Source organism: Canis lupus, chromosome 22 (genome assembly GCF_011100685.1).
Source record: "Canis lupus familiaris isolate Mischka breed German Shepherd chromosome 22, alternate assembly UU_Cfam_GSD_1.0, whole genome shotgun sequence".
Lineage (NCBI taxonomy): Eukaryota > Metazoa > Chordata > Mammalia > Carnivora > Canidae > Canis > Canis lupus.
Window position 1 is genome coordinate 2,997,447 of NC_049243.1, and position 18,717 is coordinate 3,016,163.

At 43.1% G+C, this 18,717-nt stretch overlaps 1 protein-coding gene across 15 annotated transcripts in view; it reads left to right on the top strand.

The window, feature by feature from the left end:
- Positions 1–18,717, top strand: part of RCBTB2 (RCC1 and BTB domain containing protein 2) — a 39,920-nt gene that overhangs the window by 13,438 nt on the left and 7,765 nt on the right. For 6 of the 15 annotated variants that reach the window (XM_038569497.1, XM_038569507.1, XM_038569498.1 and 3 more), the window contains exons 3-9: positions 1,451–1,515; positions 7,204–7,359; positions 7,584–7,734; positions 10,161–10,327; positions 10,883–11,041; positions 11,181–11,288; positions 12,583–12,725. In XM_038569497.1, the coding sequence (XP_038425425.1) occupies positions 1,474–1,515; positions 7,204–7,359; positions 7,584–7,734; positions 10,161–10,327; positions 10,883–11,041; positions 11,181–11,288; positions 12,583–12,725 (926 nt within the window). In that variant the 5' untranslated portion in view covers positions 1,451–1,473. Of the gene's footprint in view, positions 1–1,007; positions 1,106–1,450; positions 1,516–7,203; positions 7,360–7,583; positions 7,735–10,160; positions 10,328–10,882; positions 11,042–11,180; positions 11,289–12,582; positions 12,726–18,717 lie in introns of those variants that run through there. The other 9 variants (XM_038569508.1, XM_038569512.1, XM_038569513.1 and 6 more) reach the window with 3 other exon arrangements.

Genomic DNA, 18,717 nt, shown 5'->3' on the forward strand with positions numbered 1-18,717 from the left:
TCCCTCTACCCCTCTCCCTGCTCACAATAAATAAATAAATAAATAAATAAATAAATAAATAAATAAATAGATTTTTTAAAAATTATTTGTATCAATCGCCATAGCTTGAGCTATAATTATTCTGAATATGTGACTATTCCTTATATTCTGAGACACCTTTTTATAGCCAAGGAAACAAAATTTTACTAATATTCTCAAGGGCATGTAAAGCATGGATCAGGAACACTGTTAAGACTTGATTTTATTTTGATTATTGTTTTTATCTATTATAAGGTTCTAATTGCTTGTAGATAATATCAGATAAAATGTCCTGACGTTAGCCCTTGAAATGTAGTGTATTTGAGTAAATAGAACCCAAACTAATAAATCAGAAATACCAAAATTTTTTTGTTTCACCTTTCTTTTTTTTATTTTTTAAAATTAATTAATTAATTGTTATTTTTTTAAATTTATTTTTTATTGGTGTTCAATTTGCCAACATATAGAATAACACCCAGTGCTCATCCCATCAAGTGCCCCCCTCAGTGCCCGTGACCCAGTCACCCCCACCTCCCTTTCAACCCCCCTAGTTCGTTTCCCAGAGTTAGGAGTCTCTCATGTTCTTTCTCCCTAAATACCAACATTATTAAATAGGATTTTGTTCAATTGCTTTTGGGGGAGAGAAAGAATATTTATTTATATTTATTTTTAGTGATGAGATGGTTCACTGTGTAATGATTGAACCATAGTCCAGACCTGCCCTGCAAGAAATATTAAAGGGGATCCTTTGAGCAAAAAGAGAGCCCATGTTGCATGCCTTTTGAAAGAGCTGCTTCTGCTGTTACTTCTATGTGGTAGAAAGTAGTCATTGTGGAAATGGTTAATTAAGGCAAGAAGATTGAATACTGTTGCTTCATATTTGATGGCTACTGTTGCAGATTTTTTATTACAGTTTACGATAAACAAAGCCATAGTCATTCTTCGTCCTTTCATTTTTTCATTCATTTCTCCTTCCCCTGTCCCCCAAGTTTAGCAAATCATATACTCTTCAGTGGAGCTGAGAACTGATAAGTCTGCTCTGCACGGTGATTTGGAGCTTTCCAATCCCAGGGAAAACTTGACTAAGGTCTAAAATTTATTTTTTCTTATCTATAGTAGGTCAACTGTAAAATGAAAATTTTCTACTTGTTTCCTTATAGATTTAAGAATCTTCATTTATCCTGGGATTACTTTCCCAGACCTCTGCAGGAAGATTCCCATAAGAGACCATAGGATAGTTTCAGAACAGTTAAAAACACCTTTTGGGTTTTAAAGCTATTAACTCTCATGCCTAAACCTTAATTCCCTATCTTCCCTTCACCATATTGGAGTTTAGCTTATTTTCTCTGTTAATTGGAAGTAAAATAATTTTAACCTGCCTAGTATCATTCGACCTATGGGATCCTGATTTTACCACATACTTTTTCCTTAGGGACTGCACAGGACTGAATCCATATGGAAGAAGAGCTTTCCCTTTCCTATGGAGAAAGTGGCAAGGTTAGAAAAAAAAGATCATGTCTTTGGAACATGTGTTTTCTGTTGCATGAAGCATGTATCAAGCATCTACTGGTCACCGAATAGGAAAATCAGTGAGATAGTATCTATCTTTGAGGGGCTCACAGTGTAGTGACCCAGATGCAAACAGATAATTATTGTGGGTGTGTAGAATGCTAAAGGGGCCTGCAGAAAACCGTGAGTATTATCTGAGGGGTAGAGCTGGGTTCCCAGAGATGACGAGGTTGGTGCTGGACAAGGGGAGTACAGACCATCCCTACTGTCACAGATAACACTGTCCTGCAAGAGGGTCTGAGCTGAACGTCTACTTCATTCCCAGAGAATGAACAAAATTATAAAATACCTAGTCTTAGATGACATGTTCTTAATTCATCATAAAATATTCTTTATTCCTTTTCCATCACAGCTCAACATGACAGTCAACCAGCTTAAGTCCAATGTGTCCAAGTGATGTCAAAAGCTTCGCATCTTTCAGCATGCACATGGATTTCCAACTTGTGTTAATTTTATTAAACTGATACAATATCTGTTCTTCACTATTAACAGCTTAATATTAACTGCCACTCTTAATTTTCATTTTTCTGTTTTCTGCTGTTCTTAAAATATGGTTAAAAGACCATAAAAGATGTAAATAATTATATAGTCAAAATACAACAAAAGATGTAAATAATTATACAAAGCCAGCAGAGTGCATAAAGATGGCAAAACTTCTGAAACCAAACCATAGTGTTACCATGTGCCTGACCCCTGACATTGTTCATTTGTGAAAATACAAAATACAAAAATAGCTTACTTTTGTAAGACTGTATGGAACTTGAGAATCTTACAAAATGTTCATAGAAAAATTCCGGATTTTTCCCAGGAATAACAGACTGTGTAAAATAAAAAATAGACTAACAGAATTAGGAATGAAGTGACTGTTACATATAAAGTGCTGCATAGCCAAGAAGTCCTGAAAGGCAAGCTGTTGGTTGTTTTTTTTTTAAATAGTTTTTTTGGTAAGTCATGCCCAACAGGTAATTTTGGTTTTGTTTCTATATGGTGTGTTTTAAGTTTAATTGTGACAACTTAGTTGTCTAGATTGTTGACACAATCTGTCCGATTGTGCTTCTGTCTAGAGAAGCAGAATTATATAGATAGCACGTACTCCAAGGAGTAATAAAATGTATCTTGGTCTCTAATTTTATGGAGCTGTGTTTCCTTAACTATATTTTCCTTGAGCTAATATTAAAATATCACCATTTTGCATTTCCCGAACAGGGGCCAGTGAAAGATGGGGCTGTGGGGCTGGATGTAGAGCAAAAGTAAAGGAAAGCTGGCCTGGGAATAGTTATTGCCGGTAGTAGTATTATGTGCAGGGCTACCTGGGCCAAATTAAGGTTGAATTCTAGGGACATGATCTTGATGACTCATCGTGTATACTGTCAAGCTCTCATTCCCTGGAAGTGCTTTTTCCCCGTACAGATTTTTCTGTTGCCTGACCTTGGCTCCTGCTAAGCCAGTCCCTTACTTAACAGTTGGGCACGAAGTTGATTGGGCGCCTTCTGCAGAGGTGGCTGCTGTCATGCAGGGTGGCTGCTTCTCTTGCAGGGCGCTGTATGTGAATCCTGCTTCCTACACTCTTAATATGTATATGGAGGATACATACACGTTCCATTCAGGCAGGTTTACGGTGTGCACAGTGTGTACAGCTATATATACCTATGAGGGTGTTGTAGAGAGCAATGTATTTTTCTTCTGAGAACAAAGATGCTACAGTTCCTTGAGACTAATACTAAATACCTCAGAAAAGCATAAATGTGTGCCTTTCATAAATTAAGTCATAAGTTCCCCCCCATGAAATAACTCCCCCACAAGACTTAGAAAAATGCATTTTTGATAACTGACCTCCAGGAGCCAGCCTTCTGACAGATGTTTAAAAGCAGTGTATTCACACCCCCATTGTACTCCGGTTATATTGTTAGGTATTTGTTTTCTATTAAATTGTGAGCTCCTTGAAGGAGCGATGATCTTTCATTTTTATATCTTTTTTTTTAAAGATTTTATTTATTTATTCATGAGAGACGGAGAGAGAGGCAGAGACACAGGCAGAGGGAGAAGCAGGCTCCATGCAGGAGCCTGATATGGGACTTGATCCCCAACCCTGGGATCAGGCCCTGAGTCAAAGGCAGATGCTTAACCACTAAGCCACCCAGGCGTCCCAATTTTTATATCTTTAATATCTGGCACTCGGGACATGTTCAGTGATACTGTCACACCTGATGTTCTGTGGACCTGTGACATCCTTTAACAAATGTATGACTGCAGGCGATGCTACAACACACACACACACACACTGCAGGTGATGCTACAACACACACACACACACACACACACACACACACACACACACGAAGCCTGGCGGTTATAGAGTCACGGGGTGGGTACTAGAGGTTTTGTACAAGTGAGCCAGGAAGAAAGTTCAGAACCAATAATTTGTAGCCAGGTGTTTAGGAGCTTGTTGGATTTACAACCAGATTCTAGGCATCAAAGAAACCACTTGAGTTTTGTAGCAGGGCAGGTTGAAATCCAAAAAACCTGCCTGATGGGAAAAAATGAGGTAGGGATGCGTATTTTCTCTTTGTGTATTGCCGTCTGCTCTGTTCGTGGAAGGTAACCCACAGTGGGTCTTGGTGCCTGTTCATTAAGGACTGCGTGACAACAGCCAAAGCCCTGCAGCTGTAGGCCCGATCTGCCAGCGATAGAACTTTTTATGTGAGCTTTTTTCTCTGCAGCATGTGGTGTGTGGAAAGCAGTCTTTGGAAGCAGGTGATCTTGGAGGATTGCTTAGTCTTTCTGTGCCTCAGTTTCCCTGTATTTAAAATGAGGCTAGCAGTCTCTGTGCCCTATAGTAGTGAAGTTTAGGAATAATATATGAGTGCTTTTAATTAGCACATTAGCTCATCTATAAATATTTGATGCCACATCCCAAACATTGTTCTTTTTGAAATTTATAGACTTAAATAGGAAAAAAAAATTAAAATGAAGACCCCCCCAGAGAAAATAAAATGCCTTCATGATGTAAGGAGGTATGTAATTTACCTAAATTTTAGCCTAAAAGCTAACAGAACGAGAGTCTGTCCTTAGATCTGTAGTGGCCTTGGGTGCTGCCCAAAGATAACGGACGACTTCCCTCCCCAGACAGGGTCCTAGAACTTGAGTGGCACGGTGAGGGACGGTGGCTGGCTCTGGTGTCGGGGCCGTCATCCCGGTTCAGGCGCTGCCGTGGCCTCAGGATGATGCTGTTAGCCCTTACAGGCTGCTTACCCTCTGTATTCGTTTCCTGGGGCTGCCTTGATAAAGTACCGCAAACTGGATGGCTTAACACAATAGAAATGGATTCTTTGACAGTTCTGGAGACTAGAGGTCTGAAACTAAGGTGTCAGCAGGGCCATACTCTCTGAAGGCTCGAGGGAAGAAGCCATCCTTTCCTCCTCCCAGCTTCTGGTGGCTTCTGTCTGTCATTGGTGTTCCTGGACCTGCGGGCGGATTGCTTCAGCCTCTGCCTCCATGATCACATGGGATTCTTCGCGTGGTGTGGTATTAATTTTATGTGTTACCTTGAGTAGGCCACTGGTGCCCAGATGAGACATTGCTCCTGGGTGTGTCTGTGAGGGTGTCACCAGACGAGAAGAGCCTTTGAATTGGTGAACTCCGTAAACGGTTTGCTCTCCACAGGGTGGGTGGGCATCATCGAAACTCTTAAGGGACTGAACAGAACAAAAGGTGGAGGAAGGAGGAATTCATCCCTTTTTTCCTATTTCACTGGTTGATCTGGGTCATTTCGCTTCATCTTTTCCTGCCCTCAGACTGGGATGTGCATCACTGTCTCCCCTGGTTCTCAGGCCTTTGGACTCGTTACACTATGCTTCCAGCTCTCCCAGGTCTCCAGCTTGCAGATGCAGATCATGGGACTTCTGAGTCTCCATAATCTTAGGAGCCAAGTCATCATAATATATATACACACACACACGTATACTCAGCTGACTCCTAAGTCCCTTCCAGGTCTGCAGAGAGTGAGTCGCTAGTCCCGTCAGCTTTGTACCAGAACTCTTCCCTGGTAAGGTTGACTTAATAGCAGTTGGGAAGGACAGGCCTCACAAGATCCCCTGCTCCTTGAAATTAAGCAGAAGCATGGCGATTAGGAGAGAGGGCCAGACCTGCCATTTGAAAACCTGTTGGCTGCTTCTGCATCTTACTGTAATCCCCAAATGTCTGAAAGCTAGAGAGCACACACCTGACAATGTTGCCAGGGGAGCAAATAAATGAAAGCTCTCTTTCAGAACAGCTTTATGGTGTCCACATTGCGTGCTCTAATGAGAACTCAGGTGCCTATGATCTTAACGTATACTGCTGTGGGTTTCATTGTGTTTCCCCCCAACCCCAATTGATATGTTGAGATCCTAAACCCCCAAAGGTGATGGGGTTAGAAGGTGGGGACTTTGGGAAGTGATGAAGTCACGGGGGTGGAACCCTCGAGAGTGGGATTAGTGCTTTATAAAAGGGCCTCCAGAGAGATCGCTAGCCCCTCCTACCCTGTGAGGACACAGAAGACAAGGGCTGTGAAGCAGAAAGGGGCCCCTCATCAGAACATGAGCATTTCGGTGCTTTGCTCTTGGACTTCGAGTCTGCGGAACTGCGAGAAGTCAATTCTTGCTGTTTATAAGCCTCCCGGTGACAGCAGCGCAATTACACGAGGACACCCCAGTACCTCAGACGGTGACCTTATTTGGAAATGGGGTCACTGCAGATGTGAGGAGTTAAGATGGGGTTATTCCGGTGAGCCCTAATCCAGGATGACTGGCGTCCTTCTGGAGAGGGGCGGCCTGGACCCAGAGGCCGACTTGCGTAGAGTGGAGATGATGTGAAGACACAGGGAGAAGGTGGCCTCACAAGCCAGGGAGAGGGCCTGGAACCTTCCCTCACAGCCCTCAGGAAGAACCAGACTAGCGTAGACCTTGATCTTGAGCTTCTAGCCTCCAGAACTGTGAGAAAATAGATTGCTTTGGTGTAAACCGCCCAGCCTGTGGCACTTTGCTGTGGCGGCCCTAGCGAACAAATACGCACTTTCTGAGCGTGTCTTCTCACCGGTCTTCAGACCCGAGTGAGGGGGATGCGGCCAAGCCACCAGCCGCCCAACTGGTGGTCAGAATGGACTCAAGAACCGGGACTCCGGGACCGGTGTCTTGGCGTCACCGTCAGCGTCGTTCTTTTCCAAGGACGCATTTCGTCAGGACGAAGTCACAGTGCGCCCTCTCCCCCCCAAACCTCAGTTTTTCCTGCCTTTCCAACCAGCCTAGCGTCCAGAGCTACGCTTAAGACCAGCCAGCCCTGAGGGTTCAGGGGTCAGCCGTGGGCGACTGCCGTGGCCCCGAGAAGATTGGCTCCGGCTCCGGCTCGCTGTGAGAGCAGGACTGAGGCGTGGGCTTGTGGAGGCCGTTCCCGTAGCTCGGGGGGCCCCTCAGGAGTTCCCTCCTTGAACCGGCGCTGGCCTCCACGGAAGTACAAGGGGAAGAAAAAAGAAAGTATTTTTTAATTAATAGTCTTAACCTGTGTGAATGTGTGCGTGTATATATGTGTGTGTGTGTTTCAAATTTTATTTATGTATATATTTATTTATTTCCTTTTCAGCCAGTACAGGCTACTCTGTCATCTTTGAAGATGTTAGATGTGGGAAAGTGGCCAATTTTCTCCCTTTGTTCCGAGGAGGAACTGCAGTTAATTCGTCAGGCCTGTGTCTTCGGCAGCGCCGGCAATGAAGTCTTATATACCACAGTAAACGATGAGGTAAAGGTCGAAGGAGACATTCAGCCCCTTACAGGAATGGATTTGCTAAGTTGAAGGTCTTGGGTGGGGCGGGGATGGGAGGAACGAAGGAATTGCGGTTGTAAGAAAAAAAGCATGGAGAGTAGATTCTTATTATATCATGTTAAACAGTGAAGCAGTAATTATGGGCTCTTCAGAAATACAAGTGCTTGGACTAACAGTGGTTTTTTTTTCCCCCCCCATAGATTTTTGTGCTTGGCACAAACTGCTGTGGCTGTTTGGGATTAGGTGACGTCCAGAGTACCATTGAACCTCGGAGACTGGATGCTTTAAGTGGCAAAAAAATAGCCTGCCTCAGCTATGGGAGTGGCCCCCATATTGTCCTTGCGACCACAGGTAACCTAGGAGCACATGTAGAATTGGAGCCACTGCCTTGTTAGAAGCAGGACTTAGGACCACCCCTTAAACCGAGAATGTACTTTTTGATTGGGCAGGAGTTTCTGGCTCTGCTCTGTGAACTTGACTCTTGTCCATGCTTTGGACACCATGAAATATGAACATATCTGAATATGAGAGTAAGATAATGTAGAAGATGGAATCCAGCAAGCATTGGCACTTTGGACGTGAGAATGACAGTACTGTAAGCCCAGTGAACCCCTTTTGTTTATGCTTTTAGAAAGTTTAATTATTTTGCATTAAAATGCTGACCTCACTCTGGACTTTTTGAACTTGGGATCCCTGATCTATGAACTAATGAAGTCCAAGATGCCCTCTAACTCCTAGCACTGGGATTCTTATCATGAACGTGACTGATGGCTATAGGCTTTGATATTAGTAGGATAGAGAATTAAATACTCTCATGGCTATTTTATGAATTCACGCTAATAAGACATTTTAATTAAATCATACCGTAGAGGTTTTTTTTAAGCTGGGTATTCATTTTATTAGTATTCTTTGAACTGAAAATAAAGTTTATAAACATTCTTTTGGTTACTTATTTCACATAAATTTTAGGGAATTTTGGTTGCCAGGAATAGGCTGGATTTTTTTGGCCCATTTTCTTTGGCGGAAATTCTACATAAAGTATTTAAATTTTTTTTTTCATAGAGGCATCTAAGTGCTGACAAGGCAGAGGCAAATTATTGGATCATATTTAAGAGAAAGTGTGAAGTAAGGTTAAAGGGAACTTAAAGCTACTTTTGCCTTCAGGGCATCTACCTCTCCACTTAAATGGGGTTGTGGTTTGATGTACTCCTGAGGTGAAGGGATCGTGCATCAGACATCTAACATGCTGGGTCCACGAAGGGCTATAATGGGGGGGCAAGGATGGGCCGGCTCCTCCATCTCGAAGGCACTGAACAGAAAAATCGTTGGCTGTGAGCAAAGCAAGAAGGAAAAGAGAAAGAAAAGGAAGAAAACCTGTCCCTGAAGGGTTGTACTCATGCATTTGTATCCCAGTTCACATCAGACTGGGTGGGCCAAGAAATCCTAAGTGTGGGATCTATCAAAGAAGTACCTTTAAGGGCCTTCATGGCATGACAGAGGTTAATGCAGATGCTTTCTTGAAGAAGGCACCTTCACTTCATCGTAGGCCTGAGGAAATACATTGCCATTGAAAAATGAGTTTTCAGTGGCAGTTAGTAGCATATAGTCAAAGATAACCAGGGACACAGGGAAACAAGGCACCATGAATGAGAACCAAGCAGAAAAGGACAGCAAAAACTAACTACGAAGTATCAGATATTAGAATGATCAGATACCAGTTATAAGAGAGCTGTATTTATTGTGTTTGAAAAAATATCAGATGAGCTTGAAGCTATATCCTGCAGAGATGAGAAGATTTGAAAAAGAACCGAATAAACAATATAATCATCAAAAAGAAAAGCTCAGTGGGCAAGTTTTATAGCAGTTTGGACACATCAAAAGAAAATAAACTAGAAGATTAGAAGAAATTAGCTCTCTGGAATGTAGCACAAACAGATAATATAGTAGAAAATACAGACAAAGGAGTATATACTGTATGATTCCATTTATTGAAAGTTCAAGAATAGGAAAAACTGAATTCTCTTATTCAGGATTATATATGGTGAGCTTTTTGAGTGATCATCCAGTTATATTTCTTGATCTGAGTGGTAGTACGTGAGTGTATGCTTTGTCGTTATTTCTAAAACAGCATATATTCTGTGAACTTTTCTGAATGTGTATTATACTACACAATAAATAATAACAAAGATTTAAAAATTAACTTGATGATCATTTTATACATAAGAAAGTAGCCCCAGAGAAGGTAAATGATCTTACAGTCTTTTGACTTTCAATCTGATATTTCTTCCTGTTACTCTTGGTAACATTTCTCGGCTGTTTATTAAAAACTTATCTCCGGGATCCCTGGGTGGCGCAGCGGTTTGGCGCCTGCCTTTGGCCCAGGGCGCGATCCTGGAGGCCCGGGATCGAATCCCACGTCGGGCTTCCAGTGCATGGAGCCTGCTTCTCCCTCTGCCTGTGTCTCTGCCTCTCTCTCTCTCTCTCACTGTGTGCCTATCATAAATAAATAAAAAATTAAAAAAAAAAAAAAAAAATTTAAAAACTTATCTCCTAGTTATTATAATTTCATCCATTTCAATTCACCTTGTTGCTTTGAGATAGAATATAGTTTGTATTTCCAAATGTGTTCTTTTATGGAATGAGTTTGGTGGAATAGGGAAGTTGATTAGTTTTTGCACATGCATTTTTAGTTTTCATCCATGAAGGTGTGCAAATATATATGTTCATATAATAAAGTAGAAGTTTTGAAAGCTGGTTGTATTTCTTTTTATTTTCAGAAGGAGAAGTCTTTACCTGGGGTCATAATGCTTATAGCCAGCTGGGCAATGGGACAACTAATCATGGTTTAGTGCCCTGTCATATTTCTACTAATTTGTCAAACAAACAAGTCACTGAAGTTGCCTGTGGGTCTTACCATTCTTTGGTGCTAACATCTGATGGAGAGGTGAGAATAGTTAGCATAAATCTCATTGATTTTTTTCAATAAGGTTACATAGATTCTTATAGCAGTCTTAGAAATATGATCATTTGATTTAAATAACCATTTTCCTCAAGTTCAATCTTATTCTTGTTGGCAATTCATAGTCATGGTGGGTATATCATGAAGTGTACCTTTATGTAGTAGGGATTTCTATTAAATTCCTAGCAAAATTTAAAAGGCTGTATTTTCCTTCTATATGGCTGTACTCGAGGGTTTTATTTGCTAAAAGAAAAAATTTCAAAATGCTGGAAAATATGGCTAAGGTATCTATAAGTAGATATTTTAATAATATGTGATATTTGAGAATAATTACTGCTATTTGTGTAGATAATACCAATAACCTAATTTTGTAACATACTGCATTTTGTAAGAATGAATTTCATAAAAACTTCTCTGCCTGTGGTGTGAGAATTGATGGATATCAGGCACTTTGAGAGCAAAGATGAGGCACTATGAGTACATATTTGCGTCCAACTGAGACACTTTATAAACGAGTGTGTTTCATTTTTCGATTCCCAGGTATTTGCTTGGGGCTATAATAACTCCGGACAGGTAGGATCTGGATCAACAGCCAATCAGCCGATCCCTCGAAGAGTCACAGGCTGCTTACAAAATAAAGTTGTTGTGAACATAGCATGTGGGCAGATGTGTTCGATGGCAGTAGTGAATACTGGGGAGGTAAGAAAGTTGTGTGATATGTTGTTTTAAAAAACGCATTTGCCTTGCTGGTGTCCTACTGACGCAGCACGTTTCTCTCCAGCAGAGAGCTTGCTTGCTTATGTTTTCCTTGGACATTGAGTCTCTGGTTTTCTCTCAGGTCTATGTCTGGGGTTACAATGGAAATGGGCAGCTTGGACTTGGCAGTAGCGGCAACCAGCCAACTCCCTGTAGAATAGCAGCTCTGCAAGGCATTCGCATCCAGCGGGTATGTCCACAATTGGTTTCCGTGTGCCTGCTTTTAAGTCTTTAGGGGCAAAGATACACAGTTTTCTTGGCAGATGAAGGGTTTAGCTGCTTGATGTTTTCTTCATTGAAGTGAAGGCTAAAGCTCTGTTTCCCTGAATTAATTTGTAGATGTTCATCAGGAATTTATGTTTCTAGGCCATTCTCATACTTAGCTGTTGGAATGTAAATTGTCACAATCTTTTCCAAGGAAACTTTGGTAGTATATATATCAAGAGCCTTGAAAATACTCATAACCTTTGTTCTGTAATTTTATTCCTAGGTATTAGCCTAAGGAACCAAAATGAAAGACACTTACAGAATTAGTGGAGAAGATATAGCAAAAAAAGAAAGAGAGAGAGAGACAGAGAGAGAGAGAGAGAAAGAGAGAAAGAAAGAAAGAAAGAAAGAAAGAAAGAAAGAAAGAAAGAAGGAAAGAAAGAGAAAGAGTTAACTTCAATAAATAAATAATAGATGTAGGATAATTTAATCAAATAATGTTAATGATTAAATAAATTATACTAAATCTGTATGAATGGAAATGATGTTTACAAAGGGTTTTGAAGGATATGGAAATAGTGCTATGTGATGTCAAGTAAAAATAAAGATACAGACATGGTGCATGGAGACATGGTACATATCCATGTATCTATATATGAGTAGAAAAATAATCCTGATCTTCAGATTAGTTTCATATTTATACTTTTCTACATTTTTTCCACATTGAACATGTTTTAGTTTTACAAAAAAGGAAACAAATTCTTAAAAAGTAAAAGCAGAATCCCTGGGTGGCTCAGCGGTTTGGCAACTGCCTTTGGCCCAGGGTATGATCCTGGAGACCCAGGATCGAGTCCCACATCAGGCTTCCTGCATGGAGCCTGCTTCTCCTCTGTGTCTCTGCCTCTCTCTCTCTCTCTCTCTCTCTCTCTCTCTCTCCCCCTGTGTCTCTCATGAATAAATAAATAAAATATATATATTTTTTAAAAGTAAAAGCGTATTTCATATTCAGTCCACATCTTTGGTCTCTGTGAACATAATGAATGCCATATTTAAAGCTGAACAAACCAGATTCATGTTACTAAAGGACTCGTGTTGATCTTACTGCAGTTTTGGCCACACACAGGCTAAACCAGTTCTAGACATAACTGGTTACCTTGATGTTTTGCCTCTCTGAGCAGGCTGCCACTGTTTGGGGTTTTTTTTTCATCTTTGGTTCTTAACCTACCTTGTGAAAGCATATTTGCGGGCCTAAGTGGATTTGGGTTTTCTTTTTCTAGGTTGCCTGTGGCTATGCACACACATTAGTTTTAACAGATGAAGGCCAAGTGTATGCTTGGGGTGCAAATTCTTATGGTCAGTTGGGCACTGGCAATAAAAGTAACCAGTCCTATCCTGCGCCTGTCGTCGTGGAAAAGGACAGGTAATATGTGCATTTTCAAAATAACTTGCATGTTCTTTGGTTTATTAAAACCACGTAGACATGATACAGAATTGTGGGCAACTTACTGCTAATGTTAGAATATTGTTTCATGAGAGCATTCATCCCTTTTTAAAATTGGCCTTTTGGGGATCCCTGGGTGGCGCAGCGGTTTGGCGCCTGCCTTTGGCCCAGGGCGCGATCCTGGAGACCCGGGATCGAATCCCACATCGGGCTCCCTGTGCATGGAGCCTGCTTCTCCCTCTGCCTATGTCTCTGCCTCTCTCTGTGACTATCATAAATAAATAAAAATTAAAAATAAATAAATAAATAAATAAAAATAAAATTGGCCTTTTGGGCGCACCTGAGTGGCTCAGTTGGCTGAGCAGCTGACTCATGTTTTCTGTTCAGGTCATGATCTCAGGGTTTTGGGTTCAGGCCCCTCATTGGGCTTTGTGCTTAGTGGGGAGTCTGCACAGGGGATTGTCTCTTCCTCTGCGCCTCCCCACACTCATGCTCTCTCTTTCTCTCTCTAAATAAATCTTTTAAAAATAAATTAAATAAAAATCGGCTTTTGAGCTGTTGGGGAGTTTGTATGTTACATATTCCCCTTTCACTTACCCATATTTCAGCTACTCTACACTAATGGCAAGGACGAAACCTCCAGCGGCTATCCTACTGTGTTCTCCTCCGTCACAAATTACCTTTTCCTCCTTCTCATCGTTTTCTGTTTTATATTCTTAAGAGAAAGTTGTTAACGCTTGAGGTCAATCTTCTCTGCTTAGGAAAACGAAAGCACCTCAAATGAGGTATAAAGCTGTTCACTCAGCTACTTATAAAATGTAGTTGAAAGGATAGGACACTCTCATTATTTTAGTTCCCAAGCTATGAGGAAGTGTGAAATGGTTAGAAAATTAAGACTTCTCTTTGCCTACTTGTCTGCAAGGTTGTGTTAAGTAATTAGCATATGCAGAATTTCCTCCCAAATTATCCCACTATTTTTTTAAAAGCCTTTTGAGTGTCTCAGACATGGCATTATCACTGCCTTTTCATTCTACGTGTTTTGACACAGTGCTATTGAACAAAAACATTTCATTAGTGTTTCTGTTAAACTAGGGTTGTAATCACTGTGGGAATTAATATGGCTATTTTCATTTTTATTGTGCATATTAATTTTTGTTACATCTGATTTTAAAGTAAATATATGGACACATAGATTATCTTGCATTTGTATGCAGTTCTTTTACATTTTCCTGTTGGAGTATTTAACAATGAAAGTGAAGAACCAGATTGTCATTCTCAACCCCATTGATTTTCATTTGAGCATTATAAGCTGGTTAATTTTGTTTAACATATGTCAAATAGGTTAAAAAAAAAAAAAGACCTGTTTTTGGTTTATTTCCCCCAAAATCTTAGGATAAGACCCTGGACCTCAAGGATTGGGGAGGAGGAGAGGGACTGGAGGTCAGGAGTGTGTGAGTGTGTGCTGGAGGCACACAGCCGTGCTCTTTGCATTTCCCTTAGATCTAGTCCCAGTCCCGAGCTACTCAGTGAAAAGAGAAGGGACAGTCTTGAGACTTTGGACAATCCCACAGATGCCTCAGTTGAGCAAAGCGAGTCAGTAGGGACATTTAGTATTTAGATACACGACAAAGAAGAGTTAAAGGATCAAATAAAGGTGCTGTGGAAATAAAAACAACATATTTATGTGGCACTTAACCATTTTTATGGTGCTGCCACACTTCACGTACTTTTTAACTCATTTGCCAAGTCCACTGCGCTCCGCTCATCAGCAGCTTGCCCCACATTTGCACCCTGGTCCCAAAGCGTCCCAGAGCGAGTCACTAGAGCCAGGGAGCAGCATGGTGGAGGAAGCAGGAGAGGCAGAGAAGCCGGCATGGGAGTTACGTGAGTGCCAATGCCTTACCTGGTACTTGAGAGTATTGCTTTTTTAAATTGAGTAAAAACTCAATTAAAAAAAAAAAAAAGCATTTTAAGCGTTTTTGAAATTTTGAATTATAACTGTAAAAAAAAAAGTGGAAATAGCCACACACTTGCCTGCTCACTGTTGTCCACATAGTCACCATTTTGGCTACGACTATTGTGGATGAATGTCTTGAACGAGATCCTCCTGCTTTTCTGTTTTCCGTGCCTGAATTTGCCGTGGTAATCCCTGTTTGCAGGCCCCGCATCACACGAGCATTGCAAGGGAGGAATTTGTAAGTCTGCTGGGACTTGTTTTGCACGTACCTACCCCTTCTCAGCAACTGAAACGTGCAGATATGTTAGGACTTCTGTCTCAAGAACTCCCTTCTGAGTCTTGGGGCCCATTTCGGGGAAGTTGAACTACTTAGAAACAAAAGGATTGAATTTAGGGTGGGGTGGATCGTCAGGTCCTGGTTACCTGGTCACAGAACTGGAAGGTGAAAATCTGTCTACATTGGATCCTTTGCTTAAATGACAACCCAGAGGAAACCTTTTAAGATTTTTCCCACAGAGGTCCGCTTCTGATGAAGACTGCTAATAACATTTGTTAGCAATTTATGTTCACATAAAAGTAATTTTAATGACTAAAGCCATTCTCTTCTCTCTAATCCAGTCATTCCCAATCTTTCTGAAGTCTCAATACTTTGATTTACCAGCATTTGTCTTTGTTCCTGAAGTTTCATAAAAGCATATTTTGAAGTTAAATTGAGTTAGAACTCACTTTGCCTTGCGTTTTCGTGAATTTTGTGACACCTTGCGATAATTGCAATGACGTTGGCCTCTTACAAAGCCAGGCTTGGGAATCACTGCTCTGGACCTTTTATGATCATCCTTTGTCCCCCACTCTTCTTCTCGCTCACAAATCACCTTTTTTCTCTCCTCCTCGTTTTCTGTTTTACATTCTTCCTCAGTCTCTGCGTTTTCATTTCTAGTACCACGGCCATTAAGCTGTGGTCCTTGGGGATCATTCCGTGGAGGGGACACAAAATTCCTTCATCATGAACATGTAGTACCTTCTCTCCATTACTCATGGGCTGCAAAATAAAATGTCAGATATGCCAGACACCCTGACAAGTGGAGGTGAGCTCAGTCCACAGTCACTGTCTGTTATATATTAGACTGGAGAGTATGAGCTTCCAAATTGGCTCCTTGGTACGAATTGGATTTAAGAACAGATGACCTTAGGCAACTGCGGGATGCCTTGGCAGTTGGTTGGGTCCCACGATCAGCCTGAAGGCTCCCTCTAAACTGTCTCCACTCTTGTTCCTGTAGCGGCTGCTGCCGTCAGCCCAGCCCGTGCCCCACCCTTGACTTCCCTCCCGCGCAGCTGCTGGGTGTTCAGGTAAACGTCCCCTGGCTCAGGGAGGCCAGCGCTCCAGTGCCTTCCGCACCCGGAGCCCTTTGCCACGTCTGTTCCACCCTTTCTCCACGAAGCAGCATTCCTGCCTCCTGTAAGGGCAGAGGCTACGCTCCCTTTTCCGTAGAGGCTGGTAAAGCTATCCCAGAAGCCAATGTCAGAATTAAAGCATTTTGGTTTTCTGAAGTTGGGTGGAAGGACGCTGTTTCGTTCCCACCCGTTACATTTTTCATAGAACATTATCAGGGAAAAGAGGTGATTTTAAGCGGTCTCCCAGAGCTCCTGCCACCGCTGGTAAACACTTGAGTCTTCGGAGGAAGCTGGCTGTGAATGTGCACTGTGCTGGGGAGCTGGTTTCGTTGACCCTTCACCACAAGGCCGTGAGACGATTGCTATCTTGTCTTCTCTTCCCTCGCCTTTTTTTTTTTTTTTAAGAATAAAATGGATGATAAGAGTTTAGGTAACTCGGCCCCCACAGGCTGCCCTCTGACCCCTAGCCCGTGCCCTGGCCACCGCAGCAAGGTGTGCAAAATGAGATAGGTCTCTGCTCTCACATTTGATGTAACGGGTGAGGGTAGATGGTAACAGTAGATGCCCTTTCTTTGAATAAATGTATTTATTCTATTTCCTTCCCCTTTTTTCTTTATTTGTTGAAAAGAGAAGCCAAATAGGATTGGCCATCTTCCTGGTGTGGGCATGGAAGGTTCATTTGTAAAGTCCACGGCTGAGGTTCGGGCCCAGTCGCGGACTTAACCGTGCAGCCAGGAAAGGTCTCAGTGTCCTAATCGATCGTTGGAAATGTCCAGGCTCTGTATGAGGGAGGCTTTGCCGCCGAGAACACTTAGCAGGAATCCTGTCAAGAAAGCTCTGCTCCTGGCTGCTATTTGTACACCAGACACAGTGCGCGGTGTATTTGATCACTTCTCAGGTCCTCGCCTTGCATGTGATGAAACTGAGGCTTCGAGAGGCCCGGGGACGTTCCCACGGTCACCTGGCCTCATGGTAGAGCTCCGATGCGCCCCTGGGCCCGCCGGACTCCAGCGTCTAGGCTCTTCACCCTGGCACGCTGTGGCCTCTTTTCTAGTTAGTTCTCCTGTTGTCCAGAAAGCAGCCCTTGAATAAATCAGTGAAATTACTTGGGCCACACATAAAATCCGTGCACTGTAGCCTTCTGACGCAAGCCACCAGAGCGGTCTCCAGCCTGTGTGATGCCCGTCTTCCCTCCTTGGCTGGGAGGCATCCGGTTAGACATCCAGGGACGTCTCCATCCTCCCACGGCTAGCCGGTCATGGGGTCTTACCCACCCCTCAGTTGCTCTGGGTTGTTGAGTGTTTCCCATAAAATGACCTCCAAGTTGCTTAGTCAGACACCATGCTGGGGACAGAAACACACTTGGGGAGGAATAAGCCAGTGATTCAGGCTGCCAGGAACCTGCAACCCAGCTGGGTAGGTACGACCCAGGCCGTGCTTCCGGGGGCGCAGGTGAACCAGAGGCCTCCTACTTCGGGGCTGTTTGAGCTGGGCCTTGAAAGATGGGCAGGATTTCTAAGGCAGAAAGGAAAGAGCATTCTCGAACAAGCTGCCTGAACTGTAAGAATATTGAGGGGCAGCAAGTACCTCTGTGTGTTGGCGCCCGGAGGACATAGGCGAGTGTGGTTCGAAAGGGGGCTGGATACAGACAGAGTTGTATCCAGTTAGGGCCTGGAGTTGTGTTAGGGCCTCGTGCCACGTGCCTTGATCCTATCTTGTGGGAAGCCACTGTGGCCCGAAGGCACTGATGGGGAGCAAGGTGTCTTCAGCCCTTGTACAACCGATTCAGAGGAGAGGGAGAGTCTGAGGCAGGGACACCGAGCAGGCTGTCCCTTGGTGCACGCACGTGGTGTGACTGACCTGGGGTGGAGGCGGATGGCAGGAGTCCGAGCAGCTCTGTCACCTGTCAGTGGCTATTCTGAGCGGGAAGGGGGAGGAAGTCCAAGCGGAGTCGGAAGCTCTGTGCCTCCTGCCTGAGGGTGCGGGCGCCCTGGGCGCTGGGGCAAAGGCAGGACACTGACCTGCCTGGGGGGAAAGCAGTTTACCCTCTTCTCTGAATCTGCGTGACGGCGTAGGCTCGGAGCAGAGTAACTAGTTCCAAATCACCAAAACCAGAGTTTTCCATTAGGAAGGAAGCCGAGAACTAGGTCCCTGGCAAAATCAGGGGGCTCTAACGTGTGCCGGTTTCGGGAACCTGCGCCCCTAGGCCCCGGAAGGTAGGAGGGGGGGTCCACGGCGAGTTCTGGCTGACGCTAAAATTGGTGAAATTTTGATGAAAATATTTCTTGATACTGGGTCAAGACCTGGGTTAAGTAAGTAGCCTGAGTCCTTTTTTTTTTTAATCTACTTCATTAAGTCCTTTTTTAAGAAAAAAAAAAAAATTAGACCACCATTGGGTTAATCTGTTTGTTTGGGTCTCCATCCCCTTGGGAGGGTTCTTGCATCTCGCCATGGAGGCTACAGAAGCAGCCAGAAGTGCCCCCAAGCCCGTCTTCCTGAGCTGCGCCACCGAGGGACAGCTGGCCTGGAAACAAGTGGTGCCTGGAAATGGAGGCCACTAAGCCTCCTCCTGTTCTGTTTTGTTTTGAAAGCAGATAAAACTAAGGGACGGGGGAGTCAGCT